The sequence below is a fragment of the Passer montanus genome, unplaced genomic scaffold (assembly GCF_014805655.1).
Source record: "Passer montanus isolate IOZ18808 unplaced genomic scaffold, ASM1480565v1 scaffold54, whole genome shotgun sequence".
Lineage (NCBI taxonomy): Eukaryota > Metazoa > Chordata > Aves > Passeriformes > Passeridae > Passer > Passer montanus.
Genome location: NW_024370374.1, coordinates 582,521 through 608,243, shown reverse-complemented (window position 1 = coordinate 608,243; position 25,723 = coordinate 582,521). Strand labels below are relative to the sequence as shown.

The following is a 25,723-nucleotide window of genomic DNA, read 5'->3' as shown; positions in this document are numbered from 1 at the left end:
TTTTGTAAGCAATTTATTTAAGATTTATTTAGTAAATTCTTGAGGCAACCAAATGAGAATGATGTAATATTTTGTTTGCTTAGCAGGAGTATTTCAACAAACAACAAAAGGAAGAGACTCATTTTTGGACCATTAAGGAGAAAAAGATACTGCTTTGGCATCTCAATTTCAATCTTCAAAATACAGACATGTTCAAGCTATTAAAAGGGCTCTAAGAGAAGGTTTGTACTCTGTAGGGAGTCTACAATACACCACTGTTTTGTCTGAGAAAACCCAGGGTATATTGCTTCTTTCTCCAGTTTCTTTAATTTTAATTGCTTGCTAAACAGTTAAAGCGTATCCAACATGCTGATGCTATTTTGTTTTACTTGACTGAAAATCAGTTTCAAGTCTCTTGTCAGAGTCCATGAGGAAGAAAACTGGTTTTTCAGAACACATGAGTAGTAAGAGGCTATCCCCCACTCACATATTATATCTAAATGAAGTGAACAGAAATTAGCCATTAAATATATCAGTTTGCATATATCCATTATATACAAAGCTAGTTACCACAGGTATCAAGCTGAAACTCAGTGGCAAATAATCAGTATTCATTAGGTGCAGATTTTATTGCCTCACTGTCCAGACCTTTGGACCCAGAATTAACCTCTCCCACTTCATCCCAGAAATGCACAAACATCATACGTGGAGTGCAGGCTGCAGCAGGACCAGCAAAGGTGGCAGGATGAGCTCTAAGACCCATTCTTTGGCTTGCAACTGCTTGATTCTGCCACCATTACAATAGATCAAAACATTCAGTCCTTTTTATGGTTGAGAAAATAGATCTATTTTTACAACAAATACCCTGGCATCAAACAGCTGAGAAAATTAGCTAGTTCATAGTGCAGAACAAAACAGTTTTGCCATGGCATAAATGAGCATTTTCCAGCAGGTTTGGATATCTGAAAGCTCAACCTCTTTTACAGAGCAAAACCAAATACAATCAGTGCTTTATAACCACTCCAGGCATGGCCCCAAAAGCTATAAAGCATCTGATAAGGGACTTTTAGTCAGCCTTACTATTTTACTCAGAACTAAAAATCCGAGGGAACCATTTTTCTTCACTGGGGAAAAACAGCCACTGTCCTGTCTGAAAGATGTTTTCAAAACAAGAAAACATTTTAAATGTGTTTTCCACTAGCAAATTCTTCTTTCACAACCTATTAAAAAGCTACAAGTGAATGTCATCATGGTAACACTGGTCAGATTATTGCAAGACTCAAATTGCATTATTTCTGTTTATTTTCCAACATTTACTTGAGAAAAGAAGAGTTTATCTTGACCAATGGCATTCTGGCTTGGATGTGCAGTAGTGTGGCCAGCAGGACCAGGGCAGTGACTGTCCCCCTGTTCTGGGCATCGCTGAGGCCCCACCTTGAATCCTGGGGTCAGTTTTTGGCCCCTCACTACAAGAAAGACTTTGAGGTGCTGGAGTGTGTCCAGAGAAGGGAATTGAGCTGGGGCAGGCTTTGGAGCAGAAGTCTGATGAGAAGTGGCTGAGGGAGCTTGTGGGGGCCCAACCTAAATAAAAGAAGCCTCAGGGCTCTCTACAGCCTTCTGGCTCTCTACAACTCCCTGCAAGGAGCTTGTAGGCAGGTGGGAGTTGGTCATCTCCCAGGTAATGTGCAACAGGACAAGAGGAAATGGCCTCAAGTTGCACCAGGGGAGGTTTAGATTAGACATCAGGAGAAGCTTCTTCATGGAAAGGGCTGTAAAGTACTTGAACAGATTGCCCAGGGAACTGCAGATGTGTCACCCAGTGACATGGTTCAGTGGTGTCCTTGGAAGTGCTGGATTAATGACTTGACTCAATGATCCTAAAGGTCTTTTCCAACCTTAACGGTTCTATGAATATATGTAGTCAAAAGTGCATCTTTTTTGATGTTTCTCAGATTTCAGTAATGTATTTCTGAATCAAAGAATTTATACAGAGGGCTGATAAATACCAGTAAACACAGGGATGGATGGAAAGGCTTCAAATGATGCAAATATGTTTAATCTAATACAGTTACTTTTGCCTCCAGTTCACTTGCACTGAGGAAAGCCCTTATGAAGACAAGGCTTCCCTAAAAGCTCAGTGCACTCAGAGTGGAGCTTGGTTCAACATGCCAGGCTGAATGAGAAGTGGTAACAAGCAGTGCTAATTCATTAAGAAGTAGGACAAGAGAAGCAGCTGCAAGTGCATATTGAAATAGACTGCAAAATGAGCTTGAACAGTTTGTTTAGTAGAGAAAATGGAAAGACTGAGAAACAAAAAAAAAATTGGCTAACCACAAATTATCAAGATGAATATTCAAGTCACTATTTAGACAAAGAGAAGAACATAAAAAAGGAAGATAGAGAAATCTGTATTTATAACAACATGTCTTGAGGAGAAAGATTTTTGGAACAATGAAGGAGAAGGATCAAAGTCAAGAGATCAAAAGAGGGAACAGTTTTTCCAGAAAAATCATGTAAATTAACATACATTTCTATATAAGTATCAGAAAGCACCTTCTGCTTGATGGGCTTATGTCATCAACGACCAACAAATGTCCCACAGAAATTAAGACTGGGATTACAAAAGAAAAGGAAATTACTTCAGGAGTTTCTCTCAATCTTCTTGAACACTAGAAGCAAAAGACAGACAATCCTAGATTTAAGTGGTAATTTCATAAAAGATATAAAACCAGACAGAACGGGCAAAAGGATGGGAAAGGGGAACTCAAATAATTACAAAGAGAAGTAGACAGGGAGAAAGAAAGAGAAACAGCTGTAACAAGATCTGTTCTGGGAATGATGTTAAGAAATATGAGCTAATATAAAGAAAGGAAGGAAGGAGTTATGGCACAAGTGGTCTTGAAGGTCAAGTTGGTTGTGTTCACACAGCCAGAGCACACTGTTTCTGCAGTTGCCTTCAAAAAGTCACCACACCTAGACCAGAACTCTAGACTGGGACACACCTCCCAGTAATTTCACACAGTTGAAAAATGTCAAATGATCTCTGTAATATATGTGCATATTTTAATAAATGTCATCGCGCTTTTTAAAAATGCACTCTATGACATTGAGATTTAATGAGTAGCAGCAAGGAGATCTTAGTCAGCCTTGTCTAGGAAGAGAATCTGAAGAGAACAGAAGCCAAGTACGAATGCACCAAAGCATGGGTGCACCCCAAGAAGTGACAGGACTTGAGAAAGTGCAAATAAGACTAAAAAGTCTAAGCATGAAAGACGGAAGTGGTTTGTCAGATATCACAAACCTCAGTGCCTCTAGGAAAGAAGCTCCTGGTAAAAAGTTGTCATGTCTGGTAGCTGGAAGAGGCTACTGTAAAAGCAGTTCAACTGAGTGCAGAAGCATCCACACAACTTTTTCCATGCTTTCCCCTCAGTATTCCTGATCTATTTACAAACTGTTCAGGTCAGGGCCACACAGTACCATGAGTTTATTAACTGACCAGCAGAAATGGAAATGAGCCCCATTCTGAGGCTCCTCCTTTGGTCCTGCTAGTCTGCAAAGAAAAGGGGCTCTCAAAGACAACTGATTCATTACTGGGTGAGAGTTCAACACTGGTGAGTAAATTATCTGGTAGCCAAATGGACACAAATAAAATAACAGCATAGAAATGTAACTGCTTCATTTCCTTGAATTGTAAAAAGTCTGTGAGAGTCTGAAAGAAAGTTCTACAGGAATAAGAGGCTAAGACCTGTTGACCTGTAGCATGTCCATCCTCTCCCATGACCATTCTGTGAGGGTCATGGATATACCTGTGTTTATAAAGCAAGGAATATTTCACTACTTGTACAAAATGTGCTTTCAAGACTTCAAGAATAGAAATAATTAAACCACTAACAAGAATCACTTTACAGTCTTGAAAACCACACCTCAACAGTTTATCCTCTGAATTTTGTTTATCGCTGATGACAATGAAAACTCTCCTACTTGCGTCACATTCAAGGTGAAGCTTATTACAGTACTTAACCATTTTATAAAAATTTACAGCAAACCTATTCAATACTTCAAGTTCATGGCTGTGAATTTTTGAAAACTGTTTTCATTTTACAGAGCAACCCCACTGTGGCAGATACAACCCATGTATACATTCATTATCCTTTGAAATACAGGACAGTTCAGGAGGGCTACAAGGAATCCTGTGCAATCACTTGACAAATCTGACACTTCAGAATATTAATAATGTCAAAATTTAGAGAATGTCAATAGCAAGAGTTCTGGTCTTACATTTTTCTGCATCAGAAATACTTAGATAGAGAACTTTTCTCACCAAAATTCCAGTATGCAGCTATACAAGACATATGCCCACTTACAAGCTACTTATGCATACATTTATGTGTAATTTTAAAACATAATTTTGTACACAGATACCTCCCTGGTTTGATGAGACAAAAAAAAAAAATCCTTCAACAGGAGCTGAAAGATTTATTTACTAGCTCTTTTTGACATTTATGTAATTTTGGAAGTATTTTATATCTAGATTTAATGGTAACAGCACTGTAACACAACTATTGTTGCACCCCAACTAAATTTAAATATACCTGCTTCTACAGGAATAGGCTTCTCCAGGAGAAAAATTGTCTGTTTCCAGTGCGTTTTGGTACACTGGGGACCAGTTGAAAACAAGACCTGCAATGGGAGAGTTCAGGAGTTTGATTAAAAACAATCTTTTTCATATCACACTACATCAATCAATTACCAAACACAAATGCATATGAAGTCTTTGCTACAGCAAAACAGACTCGCTGCCAAACACCTTGACACAAAATAAAATCCTCATCTCTGAAAGACACTTTTAAAATGCATAACCCCAAATACTCACCTTGTTGTGGCAGTTCTTCTCAAAAAACACATCAAAGTAACCAGCAATTGCCTATAAAAAAGAGGTGAAAATGTAAATACAATAAAGGAATAACAGTGACACTCAAGAAAAATTCTGTGATTCATATATGCATTTATTGGAATTTCTACTTTTCAAGTGTTTACCAAGATTAACAAGCTTATATTTATGCTTTCAAGTATGCTAGAAATCCTAGGTTAAAAAAAATAAAAAGTTGCCATTACACCTTTACTCTACTTGAGAATATTCATCCCACTGTAACTGCATTTTATTACACATCAGATTTTAGTATGCATTTCCAAAACAACCCACCCACACACCTTAACTGCAACCAGAATCACACATGAGAAAACATCCTTTCAGATGTGCAAACCCACAAGCACAAAACTCAGTCCTTGTCCTGTCCATGACCCTCAGTAAACACAAACCAAGTATCCCTCCCAGAGAGAAACTGCATGATTTGTTCACTCGCTGTGTTGCTAAACAGGAATTTCCACAGAAGCTCCCTGTGAACAGAGGCAGAGCACAACCAGGCAAGGAATCCTTTTCTTCCTCTACTACACACACAGAAAAAGAAAAACATTCACAAATGCCTCCTGCTGGCCCTTCCAGCAGGCTAACAGATTCTAACAGTCGCTCTGCATATGATTCCTTCTCTGTCCCTCCTGCTAAACCACCCCTAACCTCAACAGCCTTTCTCTTCAGTGCCTGATTCATTAGTGGCACTTTCTTCCAGTTTGAATAAGGAAAAGAAATCATAGACTTGTTTGGGTTGGACAGGACCTAAAAGATCATCTTCTTCCAACCCCTGTGCTATGGGCAGGGACAACTTCCACCAAGCCAGGTTGCTCCAGCCTGATCCAACCTCACCCTGAACTCTTCCAGAGCTGAGGCAGCCACAGCTTCTCTGGGCAACCTGTGCCAGTTCCACACCACCCTCACAGGGAAGAATTTCTTCCTAATACTAACAGATATAAAATGTTCACACACAAAACGCTATATTGGTGCTATTAGTCGCTCAGTCTTTTAATGCTGGACTGCTTTCTTGACAAGAAAATGGCTTGTGAGAGTCCCAGAAACCCAAATAAACAACTGGAAGATGCTAATAAAACATCCACTTCAGTCTCACCCGTGAAATCCTGTCCATGCTACCTTTATTTGCTTCCTCCTCTCCCGTGAAAAGGCTAATGCACATCAGACCCTGGTACCAAGGCAGTTGTGGTTTTCTATCACATCAGCCTGAAGAAATAACCTGAAGAGAGCTTACGAGTAACCACAGTGAGCTGAAGTTACTCAGCTGGGGACTCTCTCCATCCCTGCCATGGGAGGATGGGACTCTCCGACATCAGCCGCATCCAAAGAAGGTATGAACCAATGCAGTGATGGCAAGCCTGTTCCATGAGAACTCACTGCACCAGGGCTCTTCTAGTCCAGGACCAGGGAAATGGTTGTTCTGAAAAGCTAAAAAGGACAGTTTCTATAGCACACCCCTCATATAGATTCACACAATATGGTGATGGAAAAAAAAGCAAAACATGTTTACAAAATTAGGGTATAGGGTTTTATCACTAAGAAATATATAATATGAATAAGTCATTCTGGTATTTTTCCTCTCTAGTCTAAATCCAAAGCAGATGTTGCCAACACAACGAAGAATAAAATGCATTAAACCACTAAAACTATGCTAAAGTACCTGCTTTTCAACAAAGGGAACTCCAGACAAGCCTGGCAAGTTCCAGATTCCAATGTGGCTTAAGAGTTAAAATACAAAACAAACCACGGAGACACTGAGAGCTCTTCATGACAAATGAGTGTCAGACAGTGGAAACAGTGACTCTTCCAGCCCTTTAGTAAAGTCCTATCACTCAATCTGAGAATCTCATTCCTTAGTAAATTAAAGCCTTGTCTCTAATATGCCCTTTGAGTAAAGATTGAGAAGGTTTTGACAAAGTTCTATTGACCCATCAGACTACTTTTATTGATGCACAATCTTTTCTGGACATTAGTCAGAGATCTAGCAAGTCATATAAAATATTTTTCAACCATCAGCTCAATACTGCTGGTACACTTACAAACAAGAATTAGGATGTGATTACTGCAGGAAAACAAGGTTGTGACAACAAAAATACATTGAGGAGAAAAAAAAATCTGGCTTTCAGAGAAAACGAGACAATCAAACTACATCTTGGATCAAAAAGCCAAGAGCTCCAATGCAGACAGACCTAGCTAAGGTAGATGCAAATATCCATACACTTGGTAACAAGAGGTGACAGAACCACCCTACATGCTACCTTGAAAAGGCTGCAGAGAACTATTTTTTGGGGTCAAGTTCAGGTTGAAAAGAAACTCAAGTTACAAGCAAAGAAAGTGTTCCTCACTGCCTCCCTGGTGTTAAGGGAAACAAGATTTGTACCTTTTGTAAATTATTAGATAAATAACTATTTTGTTCTTTACAGTATCAGTGGTTTCTCTATCTGAAACAACCTGAAACACTGACTTTGAATAGCTAATCCAGAATAGTAATAATAATTATTACACATCACAAAGATCACCTTAATCAGAACTCCAGGGATTACAGAGAACAAGAGCTCTACATTGATCCATTAATTTCTTCTTGTTATGCTCTAAAATGGACAGGTGTCCTTCAATAGTGAACACTGAAATAATTGTTGAGCCAAAATAAACCAAAAATAGAACAGTATTATTGCTCAAGTTCCTGAGGATATGATCCTGTGAACAGCTCTGAGAAGTCCTCAAAATTCTGTCAGTTAAAACTGGGCACTGGAGGCACCCCAAAACTGAAACACACACTCTGGTGAGTTGTGTCAAGAGACAACCCCAGCCCTGTTTAGCTGACCAGAAATTATATTTTTAAAGTTAAATACATTGAGGGGAGAGCTTCAATGACATTTTGAAAACTAACTGTAAGAGCACATACTGCAATTGAGAAATCTAATGAGTATCTTTCATTAATAACTTTCAAAATGTCTTTGAGGCTACTAAACAACCAAGCACACACACACTTGCTTTGATGATTTCCTTTCTGAAGTTGGTTACAACTATATAATTTGTTTTGACCAACAGTTTGTTTAATCTCCATCTCTCATATTTTAAACCTTTGAGAAAATAAGAAGTCTAATACCAAACCCAGTAGTTACTGACCACTTGCAAAATTTGTTTAATAATCCCTATGACAGCTATTCTACAAGCAAATTACAGCTGAGGAAATACAAAAAGCAAAAAAGCACTGAATTAATATACCACTTTGATGCACATCGCCTGTGGCTTACCGTTTAAAAATAAGAAACTGAAAAGGTTTAAAGCTGTTCAACAGAAACAGTTATTTGCAAATATCCATCTCAGCTCCATGCCAAAGCCTCCCAGTAACATCCAGCCTTCTTTTCCTCTCCCTGATTTCACATGGAAGATTTTGTTTGATAGATTGCACGTGTTGCCCTGCCAGTAACATCACCCCGAAAGGCACTTAATTTATCCAAATTAGACATTATTTTCATAAAGCAAGTTCAATTTTATTTCTGAACATACACCCTTATAGGAGGTATTAAATTCACCAGCTGTTCTCAAGAAAACGGATTGTTTTGTATGGTCCTCCATAGTTTGTGTATATTCATATATGCTCATTCAAACACAATACTACGCTTAAAATTTTAATTATATTGTCAGTGTTCTGAAAACTTTCTGCTTTTGAGCTGTTTTGTCATCTTTTGTCTGCCCAGCCTTCCTAAAACCCACCAGATGATTCTGCAGAATGACACAAGACTTGGAGGTACTGGAGAGGCTTCACAGAAAGCAATGGAGCTGGGCCAGGGTCTGGAGCACAAATCTGATGAGGAGGAGCTGAGGGGGCTGGGGGGTTTAGTCTGGAAAAAAGGAGGCTCAGAGGGGACATCCTCACTCTCTACAACTCCCTAAAAAGAGGTCTTGAGAAAATGGCCTCAAGTGGCACCAAGGGAGTTTAGATTGGATAGCAGGAAAAATGTCTTCACCGAAAGGGCTGTCAACAGACTGTCCAGGGAAGAGGTGGAGTCACCATCCCTGGAGTGATTTCAGTCATGTGAATGTGGCACCTGGGGACATGGTTTAGTGCTGGACTTAGAAGTGCTGGGTTAGAGCTTGGACTCAATGATCTTGAAGGTCTTCTCCAATCGAAAGAATTCTATGTATGCTTCCAGAAAAGTATTGAAGGATACAAAGGCACAATACAGTTCTAATTATTTTTCCTCTCAGTGTTTTGCAAAAAGCTTGATATAAACCATTAGAATTTCTGCTTTTACATGAAGCAGAGGGAGTCACAGAATATTCTGGGTTGCAAGGGACAGATAAGGATCATTGAGCTCATGGCACATATGGGATTAATGCTTCAACCTTGGTATTATGAGCACCATGCTCTGACCAACTGAGCCAATGGTTCAGTCTTCCTTGAAAGAGCTCTGCAAAACTAAAATCTCTGACAGCATCTCACAGGTCTGTTTCAACATATTCCAAAAAGTCCTAAACCAAAACAAGCACCTCCACTCTCAAGTTTATTAGTGTAAGCACTGCACCACTTCAGAAACTGATGTGTTGGGCCAAAGAAAAAAAAAGGTAGAAGTACACACACATGACACTTTCTTCAATTTTATCTACAATCACTAGTCCTGTGTATTTAAAACAAGATCTCACAAATCTACAAACTGACACAAACCAAAGTTGAAATACTTGATAAGAAAAAATAGCTATAATATTGTGGGTTTGTTTACTATCTTCTTTTAAGGAATTTACACCTTCCCTTCTTTCTTTTTGTAACTTGTTGGTGTTTATGGTGAAATGCACAATTATGTATCTTTTATGTTTAAGTGCATTTCAGAGAAGTATTTCTGTAGAAGTGGAGTTCAAAATATGAGTTCAAAATATTTTCCTCTCATTTGACTTTTGAACAGTATCCCAAATTGCAGCAGCTACAATAATCACAAGCATCTATTAAATATGCAATAATTCAAAGAAAGAGATTTCCAATGTCTACAATTTGAAGTAAGATTCAGTCCTCCCCTCTGGTTGTTTAATTTATCACATGCAGCAAAATATAAGAAAAAAAAAATCTCAAGTGGCATACTAGAAGCAATCACAGACACATGCCTACTAAAATGAAATATAGGGCTGCCCAGATTTTCATTAAACATCTTTTTTACAAGTCAAACCAAACATCTTTTTTACAAGTCAAACTAAAGAAAAGGAACAAGAAAATAACTCCCCCATAAATTCTAAATGATGCTTTACAACTACTGCCTTGGATTCTTTTTCTTGGTTGTTTTTTTTTTTTTTTTTTTAAGCATAATGATAGCTGTTATTTCTCCTACTGCAATTTCTCTCATCTTTTTGCGACACCTTTGACAGCTCATTTACAACTTCACCTACAACTAATCGGTAAGAATTCAAACCTTCTTTGGAAAAATCTTTCAAGTGCCAGTCTCCTGAATACCATGGAAGAGGAAAACGAAAAAAAAATTACTTCTAAACTGGTAATAAATAATTACAATCCAGCCTGACACATGCTCAAGCCTCAAAGAACAGTAAATATTAGGAAACACTACCAAATATTATTCTTCCTGTTCTCAAATAACTTGCCAGGAGAAAAGTCAAGCTAAGAGGACAAAAACTCCAACCCCAAAACAAAGCCAATATATTTACCCAGAGAACTAAAGTGGCCAAATAAGATATGAAGGAAACGTTAAGGATTAGATATACATTAATAGATATACATTACTGAGACTGCAGAGCAACATCCTACAAAGGTCAACAAAGAGTTCACTCAACTAAAACCAAAATATTCCTGAAACTAAAATAGCAGCCATAAACTCCTACCCAATTTTGTCAACCCCACATTTTGATGAAAAGTTCATGTAGCTTAAGGTCTTCATTTGTTACTGAGGGTTTCTAAGGTGCCCACGCAAACATATGAAAAACCTGGAATTTAAGCAGGTTCTCCCAGAAAGATCCACTTGTCTTCAAACTGTTTTTCTTCCCTCCCAGCTAAATGACTTCAAGATTATTTTTCTCCTCATTTATTGATGTAACATGTACCAAATATAATAAAAGCACAGAAAGCTTTGACATACAATAAATGAATAAGCATTATTCATACTCTTCCACTCAGAGCCTTTAGCTAAAACACAAAGAAAAATCTAAATTTTAATTCAAATACATCTGAATACTAAGGCTTTTTTCATAAAGAAAATGGCTGGCTGTACATGCAGCATTTTAACAGGACAAAACAAATGATACTGCTCCTTTCCTTATGAGAACTCAAAGGCAGCCTTACCAATTCACTTAGGAACAAGGAAATTAAAAATTATCATCATCACTATCACCTACAATGAGTAATTTATCATTCTTGCTCTTCACTAGTATCATGTTCCAACAGTGAGTGGCTACAACAAATACAATTAGACAGCTGGCCACAGAAGTGGGAGATAATGTGCTTTTGATGGAGTTTATCCAAGCATGGAGGTGGAATGTTTGTCATCCATGCAGCAGAGTTGCTGCGTTTTTATCACAGGAAAAAGAAACCCTTGGCAATTAAAACCTAGCAATTTTCTGTTTTAAAGATCAATAATCTGGACATCACTGCAGAGGAGGCTACAGATAAGTAAACAGATGAGAAGGATAAAACCTGCTTTGTAACACAGCAGCGCAGTATTTCCTTTACTCAGAAATCAGGCATTCAAGGTGGATTTAACTGTGGTACCCAAACCAGATTTCCAACTTCTAGCTTAAAAAAATTAGTTTCTCACCTAAGGTTGGAACCAAAGATTCATATGGTAATACTTCTTGTTGGCTCCCAAGTGGAAGACCTGCTATTAAGAAACGAAACTGCCAAACACTTAAGAAAATTTCAATAAGCAAAGATTTTTTTCCCTTGGTCAGAATAATTTTCTCTAGTCAACTCAGCTTCCTTTTTCCTCCTGAAGGTTTTAATACATCAGTCACGTCCTCTAGTTCATTATCCTTCTTTCACCTCCTTCCTCCCTCCCACTCTTTATACACATACCCTGCTCTTTGACAAAATCTCCTGGGAGCAATGAAGAGATACTGCCATTTTCCTCTCAGGGGATATTCTTATTCAGCTAGGAAAGATCAACCTTGATAGACTCACAGGGGAAACGCTTGCAAACAAAAGCGAAAGTTTGTCAATTGATTTCTATACTGAGGGTAATCACCATTATATTTTATCTCAAAAGCTCACACAGTGATCAACTTAGAATACAATTAATGGAGTATTTTTCTAGCAGTATCTACTAAGTGATATTAGCCAGATGTCTCATTAAAATCAACAGTGACAAACTCTAGCTCTTTATTAGGAAAATGCACTTCTGCAGGCTAATTGTTGTGGGTTTTTTTCCTATTATCTTCGTAGGACTGAAGTCAACTTGCAATAAAAGTACTTTGGAACAATTTCATATAATGATTCCATGCAACTGTTCACACTGAAAATCTTCAATCTTTGAAACCTAAAATAATTATATATGAAATTAATGCCAGAAATTGCTTCTTTGTGGCAAAAACATGTGAGGAATCAAGAAAAATTTAACAGAAGCAATATATTCTCAGAATAAAGCATTAACTACCACACCACTGTGTCTCAAAACTTCTAAAAGACTAACCAGCACATAAAAGATCATACTTAAAATGTTTCTTTTTGCTCAATCATTTTTTATTCCTTACATATATTAGAATTTTTTTTGGGAAGACTTATTTAATTTCTTGAACATCTGGAAGGAAAAAAAAAAATATTTAGAGCCTTAATAATTTTTTAAGGCTATGACTCAATGTATTACAGGAGCACCTGCAATACACTCAAGATGCACCTACAGTAAGACATGAGACTCATCTCTTATGAGCATGACCTAATACTCTGCTAGGGGTTTTTTTGGTCACATAGAAGTATGAGAGTAGTTTCAAATAGATGGAAGGACAAACAAATCAGATGCGTCAATGCTATGCTCCTAGTTTTGTGAACTGCACAGTTCTATTTTACACAAGCTCACTACAATGGCTGGGCATTCATGTCCTTAGTACATTCATCTAAACTCAGAAAACAGCTGAGGAAAAAATAAAGACAGATTTTAGAGGAATTTAACATTGTTTTACATGGGCAGATAGTGATGGGGCAAGAGGAATAGTTTTGAACTGCAAAAGGAGAGACGTAGAGCTGGTATTAGGAGAAATTCTTACTGTGAAGACAGCGAGACCCCGGCACAGGTTCCCCAGAGAAGCTGGGGATGCCCCACCCCTGCAAGTGTTCAAGGCCGGGCTGGGGGGTGCTTGGAGCAACCTGATCCAAGGGGTGGGACCCCTTGGGCATAGCAGGGGGCTGGAACTAGGTGATATTTAGGATCCCTTCCAAATCAAAGCATTCTATGGTTTTGCCACAGAACCAGGAAGTGAAGCCACTCCTGCCTGAGGGATCCTGGGGGTGTTCCAAGCCATAACCAAAGCAAGTGTAGTAATGAGTTGCTAAAAACTGCAATTATGGTTCTGACTCCTGTCAGCTTTTCCAGAAACCTGTCCTGTTAGCAGACAGACAAACAGGCTGATGGGAGGAAGCAGCAGACTCCGATAAGGCTGTTACTTCTAGAGATGCAAGCTGAGAGTTCAGCTCTTCAACTATTATGTTGCACATTCCGACCAGAAGAGCACACAACCCTTTTCTCTAACTACTTGCTAAATTACTTCCCATCGGCGCAAAGCTTCTGCAAAACCAAGTTCAGCAAGAGCAGCCGTGCACTCCACGCTGCCAACACACTTGGGTGCAGGAATGTCTGCCTCACAGCGCTCTGCATGCACACAGCGCCCTGGGAGGGAGCATGGAAACCACCCACACTGCCAGGGACACTGCAAACCACGAGCTGGTCTGCAAGAGGATCCCCAGAACAAACAGAACCATGTGCCCCTACATTTTTCAGTTGCCTGGTTTCTAAGGACAGGTTATTCAACAGAGACAGTCCTAGCTCTGATGGTAACACTGCTCTGCTATCAGCAATGTTGATGGCAACATCAGGAATAAGACAGCCAAATCTGCTTCTACACTTCCATGGCTGAGGAAAAGCTGCTTTGAAATGAAATACAAGCATATAAAGATGGATTTCCAAACTGCTATTTTTGTGGAGTATTTTTTGTAAATAAAGCAAAGACATTTTGAAATGTTCCTATTTTAAAAAAACCCTGAAAAATCCTAAGAGACAAGTACCAAACCCCAGAATTTTGGGAAACGTAGGCAACTTTTCTTTGTGTGCAGAAAATGAAAAGCCAGTAGAACAACGAAGCATATGCAAACAAGAAAACCATCAAATATTATTTTCAAAGGACAAATTGAAATCTTAAAGCATCTCCTCAAAAATTTCAAGATAAATAATGGACTTTTATTGTTCATTTACTGCAAGGTTAGGCAGCCTGATATGATGGATGAACTGTCAACCTTCAACTAAACTTCTACAATCCATCATAGAAACTATGGAAATTTCACTCAAAGTGTCAATAAACCTAAATGATGAAGTGCAAAACACTTTACAGCACTCTGATCATTTTTTAGAACCTGCATTTGCAGCAAAATTTCAGAAACAGTGCTCTTGCCCCACTTCCCTCCCTTCTTCTTGGAAGTCATAAAATGCAGGTATACATCTTGATTTATATGCCAATGATGCCACAGAATCACAGAACAGAAATGAGGTTTTTGTAAGAGCTTAGTGCTGGGGAAAACAATGTTTACAAAATAAACTATTTTACCCAAACATCAGAAAGATGACCAAAATTTTGTAAAGATTCCTGTTTAATCAGTTTTTCAAATATGGCCAAATTAAGAAAATTAAACCAGGGCTGCAATGGAGCTTGATCTCAAATCAAACCTGACTCTGCCCTGAGGCAACTAGATTTATCCTATGATACCTTGAAACAGGAGGGGTTCCATTTGTATGCACACTAATATATACAGACTTCCATTTAATAAACCCAAAAATGCTACTGTGTATACACCTAATGTGGTGATAACTGACAAGTAAACATGAAGTATTTGTACACATCTACTAATTAAAAATTATAATAATTTAAACTATATACATGGGAAAATTTCACTTTTTGACACCAACAAACTCTTATGCAGACTGCTACTCTGCAAAAACATTGGCAAATGTAGCAGCATGACCTAACATCCAAATCAGGAATTACATTGCCTGATACAGGCATCCAAGATTTTGTAATCACCCTAAGCAGTTTATATCATACAGAAACATATTCTTTGTGTCCATGTCAGAGGAAGCCCACAAGTCTTCTTTGTATACTCATGCAAAATCCCAATAAACCAGGTGTAGCAGAATTATCTCAATATATTAGAAGTAAGCTAAAAATTACCCCTTTACACTTGATTTTGTGATGTGACTTAAGCATGAAACTCCCAAAAGTTTCACAATACTCCAGAGGGCAAAAATTTCAGGTTTTACTACAGATTTCAGAGCGTAATGCTCTTTTGTCAAACTTGATGATGGGATTTTAATAAATTGATAGAAAGCACTTAGAATTTGTATTGCATAGAAAGCAAATTACTGACATTACTGTAAAAATTAGGCCATCCTGCCTTTGCTTATAATGTAGTGTTTGAAAGCTCATGCATTACTTAGGCAAGCTTACACCAGACTTTTGCTGTATTTCAGAAAATGGGCTAGAGAACAAAACAGAAAGATGCCAGTGCTAAGGCTCCTTACCCTTCCCTTTCCTCACCTACCTGCATTACCCCATAACACCATTACTGGAGTTTTACATCCATCTCTCTTTACAGAAAGAGCTGACACCTCTGTACTGCAGAAATGAATGTTTTAAGGCAAGGACTGATGATAAATGAAAGATAATTAATGGATTGTTCTTAGTCCAGTGCAATACCAACCATGTATGAAGAAACTGCAATTGTCTTACCGTACACTGTGTGCTCATTGCAATGCTCAGGGTGAAATCTGAAGAGAATTCCAAGTCTGGAGTGGATGCAGTATTGCAGTCGATATGCTGTCAAAAAGGGTAATAAAATTCTGTCAGTAACAGTGAGGAATGTCAATTAAGATCTCCCTTTAGACAAAGGCTGTTCAGTTGTTCTCATTATGAGACAACTTTTATAAGGCAATACTCTTTCAGCTTTCCAAAAAACGGGATGAGACTAAAAAACTACCTAATGCCATGTGACAAAACACCTGAAACTCCTCTTCCTCACACGCCCAAATAAACAGAATAGTAGTGGTATGGAACTACACATAGTAGCTCATTCTGTTCAGGGAAGTTGCCTCTTGACGGCAGCTGCCCCTTGTTGAGAGTAAGCAGCTTTCACAGACATCTTGACCAGTTTTACCCCTTGTTCATGTAATCACATGGTAAACTACAGCATCAAACTAGTGTGGGTTAAAACCAGGGGGTTTTGATTTGCCAGATTGGCTTTGTATCCGTCTCAGAATAACTGCGGTTGAAAAAGACCTTTGAGAATCCCCTTTGCAGTCTTTCACTGGACTCACTCCAGGACAGTCATCTCACTCCTGCCCTGGGTGGGGAACCTGAGATTGGACAGGGTACTCCAGAATTCATCTCCCTGGCGTACAGCCAACTCCCTGGGGTGCAAGAGAAGATGCATCTCTCTTGGGCTGCTGGTGAAAAGTCATCTTCCTAATGCAGCCTGTAAGGCTGCTGGCTGCCTCTGCCACAAGGGTGCGTTTTAGTGGCTCATGGTCAGCTTGGTGTCAACCAGAACCCTCAAATTCCTCTCTGCAAAGCTGCTTTCCAGCCAGGAGGTCCCCAGCCTCTGTGGCTACATGGGGTTATTCTTCCCTACTCTCTGCAGGATTTCACATCCAGCTCTGAGGTCCTCAGCACAAGAGGGACATGGAGCTGTCAGAGTGAGTCCAGAGGAGGCCACCAAGGTAATGCAGCACCTCTCCTGTCAGGAAGGGCTGAGAGAATTGGGATTGGCCAGCCTGGAAAACAGAAGGCTTTGGGGTGACCCAACTGTGGCCTTCCAGCAACTGAATGGAGCCTGCAAGGAAGATGGAGAGAGACTTTTTCAAAGAGCATGGAGTGGCAAGGGGGAATGGATCCAAACTACAAGACAGCAGGTTTAGATTTGATATTAGGAAGAAATTCTTTACTGTAGGGTGGTGAAGCCCTGCACAGGTTGTCCAGGGAAGCTGTGGCTGCCCCATCCCTGGAATTGTTCAAGGCTGGATTGGAGCGAGGTTTGAGCAGCCTGGGATAGTGGAAGGTGTCCCTGCCCACAGCAGGGAGCTGGAACTGGATGATCTTTAACCCAAAGTCTTCAATGAATTTTCATGCTCCCCTGTCTTTCTTTAGGGAATGTTTTGCTTCCTATAAAGTTACATTATGAACTATATAGAACAAGCAGCACCTGATGTGAGCAAACACAGCAAAGTACCTTCTGTAATAATCATAATGATGAATGGGAACATTTTTAAACTTTCCCTACAAAATATAATCCATTTGTTCTGTGGGATAGCTATTGATTAAAACAATTTACCTATAATGCCACTGTTCCTCAATTCATTAATTTCACTACTTTGTACTGTAACTCCCGCAAACAAGCACATGCATTGATTTTAAGCTATTTTTAAAACCATGGCTAAATGAGAACAAATGAGTATAAAGCCATTCAGCACAACAGTTATGCTACATGCTGCACGATGACAAAATGTAAGTCCCTACATCTGAGCTGGACAGTGACTGCTCATGACAGCATGGATTAGAAAGGGATATGCACGCACTGTTACCAGTTGAGCATTGCCAAAATAAATTTGGCTTTGGATAGAAGAAATCATAGAACAGAACAGGCTAAATATGGGAAAATTACCTTACTAAAAGTTCAGAAATTGTTAAAAAAAGCAATTAATACAAACCTTCCAGTCATGGCAGCATGAACCTTTCTGCACTTTCATAATTTTGAAGATACCAAAGTTTGTGTGTGTCAAGTGAATTTTTGCCCCTCCTCCATAAACCATGGAAAATTCTCATGTGCCTCCTAAGCATGAAGTAATATGGTACCTTAATGACACTGGCTGTAGATATCAATGTGTTTGGATCCAGCACCTCCACAACAGCTTCTGGAATGACAGCTTTCTTCATACAAGACATGTCAAAGCCGTACACATCTTCCCAGAAAAGCAGCTTGTCCACATGTTTATTCATATCCCCAACAGCTATCAGACTGATGGTGCACAAGTCAGGATAAACTGTAACCACAGAAACAGAGTAGTGAAATTTTATTTTACACACAGAGAATTTTTTTTATTCCTTTGTCTAAAAGTGATAACATCTCAAAAGAATAAAGAAAGAACTTTTTTTAGCTCTTGGACAAGACACTTTTTCTGCTACTTTACTTTCTAGAGTCCCATTTGTCCACAGAGGAGACTACACACAAAAATTTAATTTTCACACACTAGTCTGGTATTTTCTATTCATAACAAAATATCTTTGCAGTTGCATCCTACTACCAGGAAATGATTGGAAACTTGATGTCTGAAGAAAATAATTTGGAACAGCCTCTTCTGGCTTCTATACAGAGACTAACCTAAAATATATTCCATAGCAGTAGACAGACACCCAAAGAGAAATTCAGGAAAGGGCTCTGTAATAACAGGAAACCTCTGTGAAAAGACCTTATTTTCAGAAAAAAACATATATTCTTACTCAAGACTTTAATTCCTGTTTGCTATCAGTTCTGCCTGATTCTTACCTTACAACCTAAAAAGTTATTTCTGGGTACTGGAAATAACCACTTTTCTGTCTGCATCTGAAGAGTTAGAAGTGGTCCAACAGACAGAAGAGAACCTCATGGATTCCCTCCCTCCCACTTTCAGGATAACGCTATCATTTTACAGTATTTTCATATTTGTGCATTTCCTTTTCCCAATAACATCTTCAGAACAAGTAAGTATTTACAGCTTTTACAAATAGTAGTGGAAGACTGACATTTGCCTTTTTAACAGCTGCCAACAAAGTCAGTCAATCTCTTGGCAATCTCACCTGACTGGAAAACCCACAAAGAACAGCTGCTATGTACATGGCTGTCTATAACCCTAACAAATAGTAAAAGAAGCTCAATTTATATCTTGAGCTAGGTTTCTTTTCACAAAGAAATTCCCATGTTTTGTTATTTAGAGTTTTAAGGCCGCTAAAGTCATATACATTGAATTCTTGACCTAATTTTAAAAAAAGTCAACTAAAACACCCTATTTAATTTAATTTAATATTAATACATGAAAGAGGCAGTGTTACTACAACTGAAGCCAAGTTTCGCTCTTCCTCCCCAGAATCTGGTGAACTGTAAAATTAATTTTTTCTTCAGCTCTTCTTAAAATTGTAGTTTATCAAAATGAATAAATCACTGGTATAGCACAGTAGGACAGAAAAGCAGTATCTTCTACCTTGCAAAATACTGAAGACAGAGGCACCAAATTGAAATTAGACCTTTCATACAGTGAGAACAGTTTTAGGCCAAACGAAATATTTTTATAAATAGTGATTGTAAAGAATAACCTTCTCTAAAGAAGTTTTTTATTGTTCTATGAAGACATTAAAGTAAGTACACTGACATTTTTCTCACTTGCTGATTATTTAAAGCAGAATAAATAATTATCAGCAAGCTGAAATTGGAATCCCATTGGTAAACCATCATCACCCTACCCTGGAGCTGAGGAAATTGGAGCAGAAGGTGTCTCCAGGAACAGCCTACAACTCACTCAGCAGTACAGTTTGATAAGAATCCTAACAGGAAGCCAAACTGTCCTGTCCAAAACAAATCACTTGGTTCCAGCACACCTGACAGCTGTCACACAAGCACAAAGCATCACCATCTGTGGTGGTGGGAGTATCTGCAGGTAGTTTCTGGAGCCACTACTGAGTGAAGACTGTTTCTGCAGGCTTTCCCACTGCTGTTTAACAGAGTGTATGTACAACACTTGGTTTTTTCACAGCATTCACACCTTCAACAGCAACCACTGATGGTCCAAAAATTAAAAGACAGTGTGATACAAACAACAAATGCAAGGGATAAGAGCCTTTGAGGGATTATTTTTTAGGGGTTTCATAGGATGCAATGATACGGTGAGAAGAGGGATGAGAAGACTGGCAGTCCTTGGTTACGGAACATAAAAGAGCATTGTAGTGCCACTGGAAATGAAAATTAAACCCACAACAATACGTGATGAACTACTTTATAAACTTCCTTCCTCTGACTAGCCTAAATTTCTGAGACATTCTGTAAACCAAAGAGAAATTTCATCACCTCTATCAAGCATAAAATATTTTAACTGCATCATAATCAGTTTTTATTAAATCTTTGTTCTGAGAGCAAATCCTTAAATCAGCAGTGGAACTCATGATCGATTATACAATGTGCTTAAGAACAAAAGAAAATGTAAACACAAAATTCTCCAATTTAATTTGCATTTTCACTGTTAATAGCAGCAAAAGTAGACAATGTCTATTTGGACTTCACAAAAACAAATCCGTGTTCCACCAACAGGGCTCAGGCAGAAGACTACAGAGATCCATTAATTTACAGACCCACCCATGTCCTATACACTGTACTGAGATTTGACTGAAAATGTAAGCAATGCTGTCTGAATCATCTAAACACTGTAGAGTTTTGTACATATTTAAAAGCACTGCATTTGCCCTTTCCCCATTACCCTTGATTTCCCTGGAAATCCTCTGCTCTTTCTGTAACACTTTCCTGTGCAATCCTGACGGACTTGTCATTTCTTTCCCCATTAAGCCTATAATTCAGTAATTATTCCTTCACAAAGGTGAAATGAGCAAAATGCTGATTGGACAAGAGCACACACTCCTCCGAGCTCTCAGAGATTCATCGCTTTGACCATCTGTGTCCTTCTCGACTCAGCGCCCACGAGCCATCCGTCACCAGAACAGCCCACGTGCTGGGGAGAACATGATGGGGAATCCTTCAGCCCAAAACAATACCTCACAAACCCCAGGATGCTGAAGGGGAAGACAATCCTCCAGATACACAGCAATAACTCCACGCGAATACCATATTTTGATGTGAAGGAGCATCATGGTTTGTATTACATTTTGAATGACACCTTTGTCACCCCTTGACAATGCGAACTGGACTCAAGTGCGTGAAAAAATCTATACTTGAGCAACAGCTCAAAAGAACAAACAGATGGGACCTGGGCAGCAAAAATGGTATATTCCCAAACAAAGCTATTCTATACTGTACACATTACCCTAGACAGTTTGGCACAATTCACCCCAGCATGCCAATAGGCTGAACTGAAGTCATGACGATATGACTGACTGAACACGTATCTGGACATTTGGATTATATTCCCGGCTCAGTCACTGAAAGATCTGGTCAAATTGCAGCTGCTGCTATTGCTTTTTTCAGCTTTCAAACATTCTCTGTAATAATGATCATGGGCTCAGTAGTACCAAGTGGCTTTAGACAAAATGAAGCAGATTCAAGAGTTTCTCTGGTAAGGCTTCACCTCAGAGTGAACTCTTAGTTTTGGCTCATCTGGATTTGGATGTGCAAGTCAGCTGTGCTGCAGAAGGGTCTGTACTGCTGAGCAGCCTTCTCACCAACCCAGGGCACAGCCTTTCACCTGCTGGACAAGCTGGCAGAAGAACAGCAACTGCAAGCACCTTAACAAAACTGTTGACAGAACTGAAAATCCCATTGGTGCCTATACAACACTGTGTGCTTTGTCACGAATCAAAGGAGAGCCCAAGGCCATTGTCAGACCTCAAAGGATGAGGGTACTGCAGAATCAGGACACCCCATTTCTCAAAGGAATCTCTAGGAGTTACAAACCAAGAGCAAACTGACCAACAACACAGTTTAAACAGAGGTCAGTAATTTCTGGCCCTTTTCAGAAGGCTTTGGAAGTAGTAGCTAAACATAAAATGTTTCCTTATGATTTTAGGGAATGTCCCTGGATTTAATTATATTGCAGTGTAAAATTATCAGCATATATCTACACAGAGTACACACATATGTTCCTAATGTGGCTGGACTATTCTACATTGCTGAAAACACAAAAGCTCTTGCACACACATTGCTCAAGTGGCTACTAAATAAATATTCTAAGACATCTTTTGCTTGTATATTCCGCTTTGCAAACAACTGCATAAACTCCATTTTTCCTGCGGCACTCAGTAGTATACAAAAACTCACTGCAACCAGAGGGAAGCGTTGCAGCAAGCACTGTGACACAGTCATTAATCCAATCATTAGGTCAGTGTAGTGAAGCTGTGTGCATGGTTAGCACAAAAGGGAAAAAACCCTCAGACTGATGACTTCAACTGAAAAGGTCAATATGCAATACCATACTGACAAAGGAATTAAGCACATGCAGAACTCGTGCACAAAACTGCATCACATGGGGAATAAACACTTACAGGCATTTAAACATTGCTTAAGATAACACTATCTAAGCTACTTATATGGGTAAAAGAACTCCGAAGTAAACACTTTTGTTTTGTCACAACCCTACCCTCAAGCCATAAAAATAAAGAGCATATTACCACCAGAATAAATATGCTGAACTGAAACAGCATAATTCCATTTGTTATTTCATATGTTTGAAACTATGTGCTCCCCACACAAATGCCCTCCCCCAGGAAAACACCCTCTCCTCTTTTCCTCTAATTCACAGTAGCTTACTCAAACAGCAACACATCTTACAGGATAAAACTTATGTCCCTCTGTTCATAGTTATGCAGAAACTTGGATTTCAGGGGGGGGGAAACAAATGCCCACATGTGTGGGAAAATATAGGGAGGAAAAATTTAGTCTGTACTTAAGAATAAATAGCCCCCTCTATTCTTAAAAACACCATTAACTTGAGACCTTGGTACCCCGTCTAATGCTCTCCTATTGCCCATACAGTAAATTAATGCCTTGAAGCTCCTACTAATGGAAACATTTTTCACCAAGACTGGTAACTTTCTCATCCATGCATAGCTTATTCTAAGTCTCTGAGTTCATTTAGCTTCACCCCCAGAGGTAAATTTATTAAAAGAACTGAGCACCAACCTGAGCCTCCCTCTGCCAGGTACTTGTCCTTTGCATAGATGACTGAATCCAGCATTGACTCAAAGAGAAGGAAATAACCCTGTTTACAGAAAAGTGAAAGAATTTAGAAATCATTGTGTTTCTTGTAGTTATTCTACAGAGAGGTTTTATCCACACAGTTTAAGAACAGTATAACCCAGAGAGTTTTACAACAGCAGCACTGTCACTTCAAAACTTTTTATATAAAGTATCACCTTTAATTTCCCAAACTGCAAGTATGTAGCACACAGAAAAAATAAAAGCACCATCTACACCAACAATTACCCAACAAGAGTCCTACAACAACAAAAGACATTGAATTCAACTCAAAGCAAGTGAAAAGCTGCATGTATTGATTTTTTAGTAATAACTGTGAGGTTCCAAGAAAAAAAAAATTAAAAAAAAAACATTCCCCTTCAGATCTGCAATTAACACTGAAAATATTGTCAGAGAAAGGCCAAATGGAATGCAACTTTGATTCTTCATATTTGCAACCTCATGGCGCCCTGTATCACCCTCGGCAGTGCTCACTGAGAGAGGGGGAAATAAATCATGTACCAAACATTGGTTCTCTGGTGTTCTACATCATTTAGCAACACCCAGACTTGCAAAATTTCCAGGATAAAAATGGTAACAACTAGATTTGCACAGGGCTTTTTTGTGTTGGAATTAATTTTATGGCATAGGATACTGCTATTGGTGTTTAGAAAAATGTATTGCAAACTTCACTGAATCATTTGCTGAAACAGGGAAACATCCCTTATTTGAATATTTGAGATACTAAAAAACTCAAACAGAAGTATCAAATAAAATTAGCATCTTATAGAAAACATCCCCTTTCTCAACTAAACTGCACATTTATGAGGTATACAGCCCTTTGTTTTCTCATTGCTGTACTGATTTTATACCATTCCTATCCTCCATGTCTGAGCATCATTGTTACTCAATACTGTAACATATTTCACCTACATCCTCACAACAACAAATAAATTAAGACAAACACCAATAAAGGTTTTGAATTTTCATTTCACTTAAAACACAGCTTAGCCATATGGCTTGATTTAGTTGACAAGAACAAAATGGACAACTGAAGTCCAGACTTTGGAGCTGCAGTCCTACAAGGCCAGTCAGCAGCAATTTACCGGGAAAAAAAAGCTAGGAAGTTGCAGCAGGGAAGTTTCAGATTGGATGTTAGGAAAAACTTCATTGAAATGGTTATCAAGCGCTGGACCAGGCTTGCCCAGGGCAGCCCTGGAGGGATCTAAAAGTCATGTGAATGTGACACCTGGGGGTGGTTTAGTGCTGGACTTTGAAGTGCTGGGTTGGGCGCAATGATCTTAAAAAACTTCAGAATTGTTTATAAGTGCTATTTTCTGCAGCCTTCAGAACAAAAAAAAAACAAACTGAAAACCCCAGAAACTTGAAGCATGACATATTTGTATTCAAAGAGAACACTGTGAAAATAATGGCCATGTCATTTTCTCAATCTGTTTCTTCTGGTAATAGTGCTTCACTGAAAACTTTTCTTCCCAATCTTGCCTGTTCTTCTACTTTACTGCCCAACTTCTGTACATCCTTAGAATAAGTCCCAGAAGCAATGGGGCTGTTAGTAAGCTTTGCTGAACAGCTGAAAAGGCCTGGAGCTCCAGTTGCATCAGGCAGGAATAATTTGATGCCCACAGCAAGCCAAAAGCACAGCATGGAACCACAGCTTTCTTTTTTATATGGTTATGGCTTAAAAATAGAATATGTTTAGCTCACAAAAAGTATTTTTAGAGGCCTTTAACTGAAAATTAGTTATTTTCACAGTATTTTAAAGGTAACCTCTAGGACATCTTGAAGACTAGTCACTAGCAGGAGTCAGTAATTCACAAAGTGACATCTTTATGGATTAGCTCTTCAGTTCCTTCTTTCTGCCCACTAACTATGCCTGCCAACCTGTGCAAGGAGTACAGCTGGAAAATACTCTCTCAGGAGAAATACAGAGAAATTCTCACCATTCTTTCCCTGACCTTTCCACTCTGACACTGCCGGTTCTCCCCCTACTCCCAGTTTTCTTTCCCCTCAATTCATTATAGCATTCCTGTAAGTTACATAAACCATCAATGGTACTGAATCAAGTAATTTACTACTTACACCAAAACATTCTGCTCAGTGTGCTGTGATCATCTGTAGCCTAAGTCAGAATGCAATTTCACAGCCTGCTGCCCCACCTGTAGGGGAGCCTTCTGGAAAGAGAATTACACCTGACATTTTTCTCTGGGATGCTGTGGGAAACTCTTGCTTTGCCCCCAAAAATGGTCAAGGGTTTATTTTTTCTTAAGCACATAGTGACATCCTCAAAATCAATCACTGCAAAGACATCTCTATGATACAAATCTGTGAGCTGTATGTCATTAGTACAATCTTGATAGTGGCTAAACTGAAACACATAAAAGGTGACATTCTCTGTTAAAGACAACCTGGATGCACAGAACACCCTAAATTTTATGTTACCCCATGACACGTTTTCTACTAAAAAGCTGGCCATTTCCTTCACAGGAGGAACCTAAAGTCCTTATTTTTTTGTATTTGCAAAGCTGAAAGGAAATGTTCTCCAGCTAACAACAAAGCCACATATAAACAGATCTGGACAGGAACAGAAATACACAGCACTGCAAGTAACTCTGTTCAAGCACACTGTTCTGCCCAAGGAAACACCCACTGAGCCCCTTGAATCCATTAGGAATGTGAAT

The 25,723-nt window shown here is 38.9% G+C and overlaps 1 protein-coding gene across 1 annotated transcript in view; it reads right to left on the bottom strand.

Moving 5' to 3' along the window:
• Positions 1–25,723, bottom strand: part of PRMT3 (protein arginine methyltransferase 3) — a 55,235-nt gene that overhangs the window by 5,278 nt on the left and 24,234 nt on the right. Inside the window, exons 10-14 of the mRNA XM_039725039.1 lie at positions 22,971–23,049; positions 17,951–18,138; positions 15,833–15,919; positions 4,853–4,903; positions 4,572–4,659 (exon numbers count right to left, since the gene is read on the bottom strand). Coding sequence (XP_039580973.1) covers positions 4,572–4,659; positions 4,853–4,903; positions 15,833–15,919; positions 17,951–18,138; positions 22,971–23,049 — 493 coding nt within the window. The remainder of the gene's footprint in view (positions 1–4,571; positions 4,660–4,852; positions 4,904–15,832; positions 15,920–17,950; positions 18,139–22,970; positions 23,050–25,723) is intronic.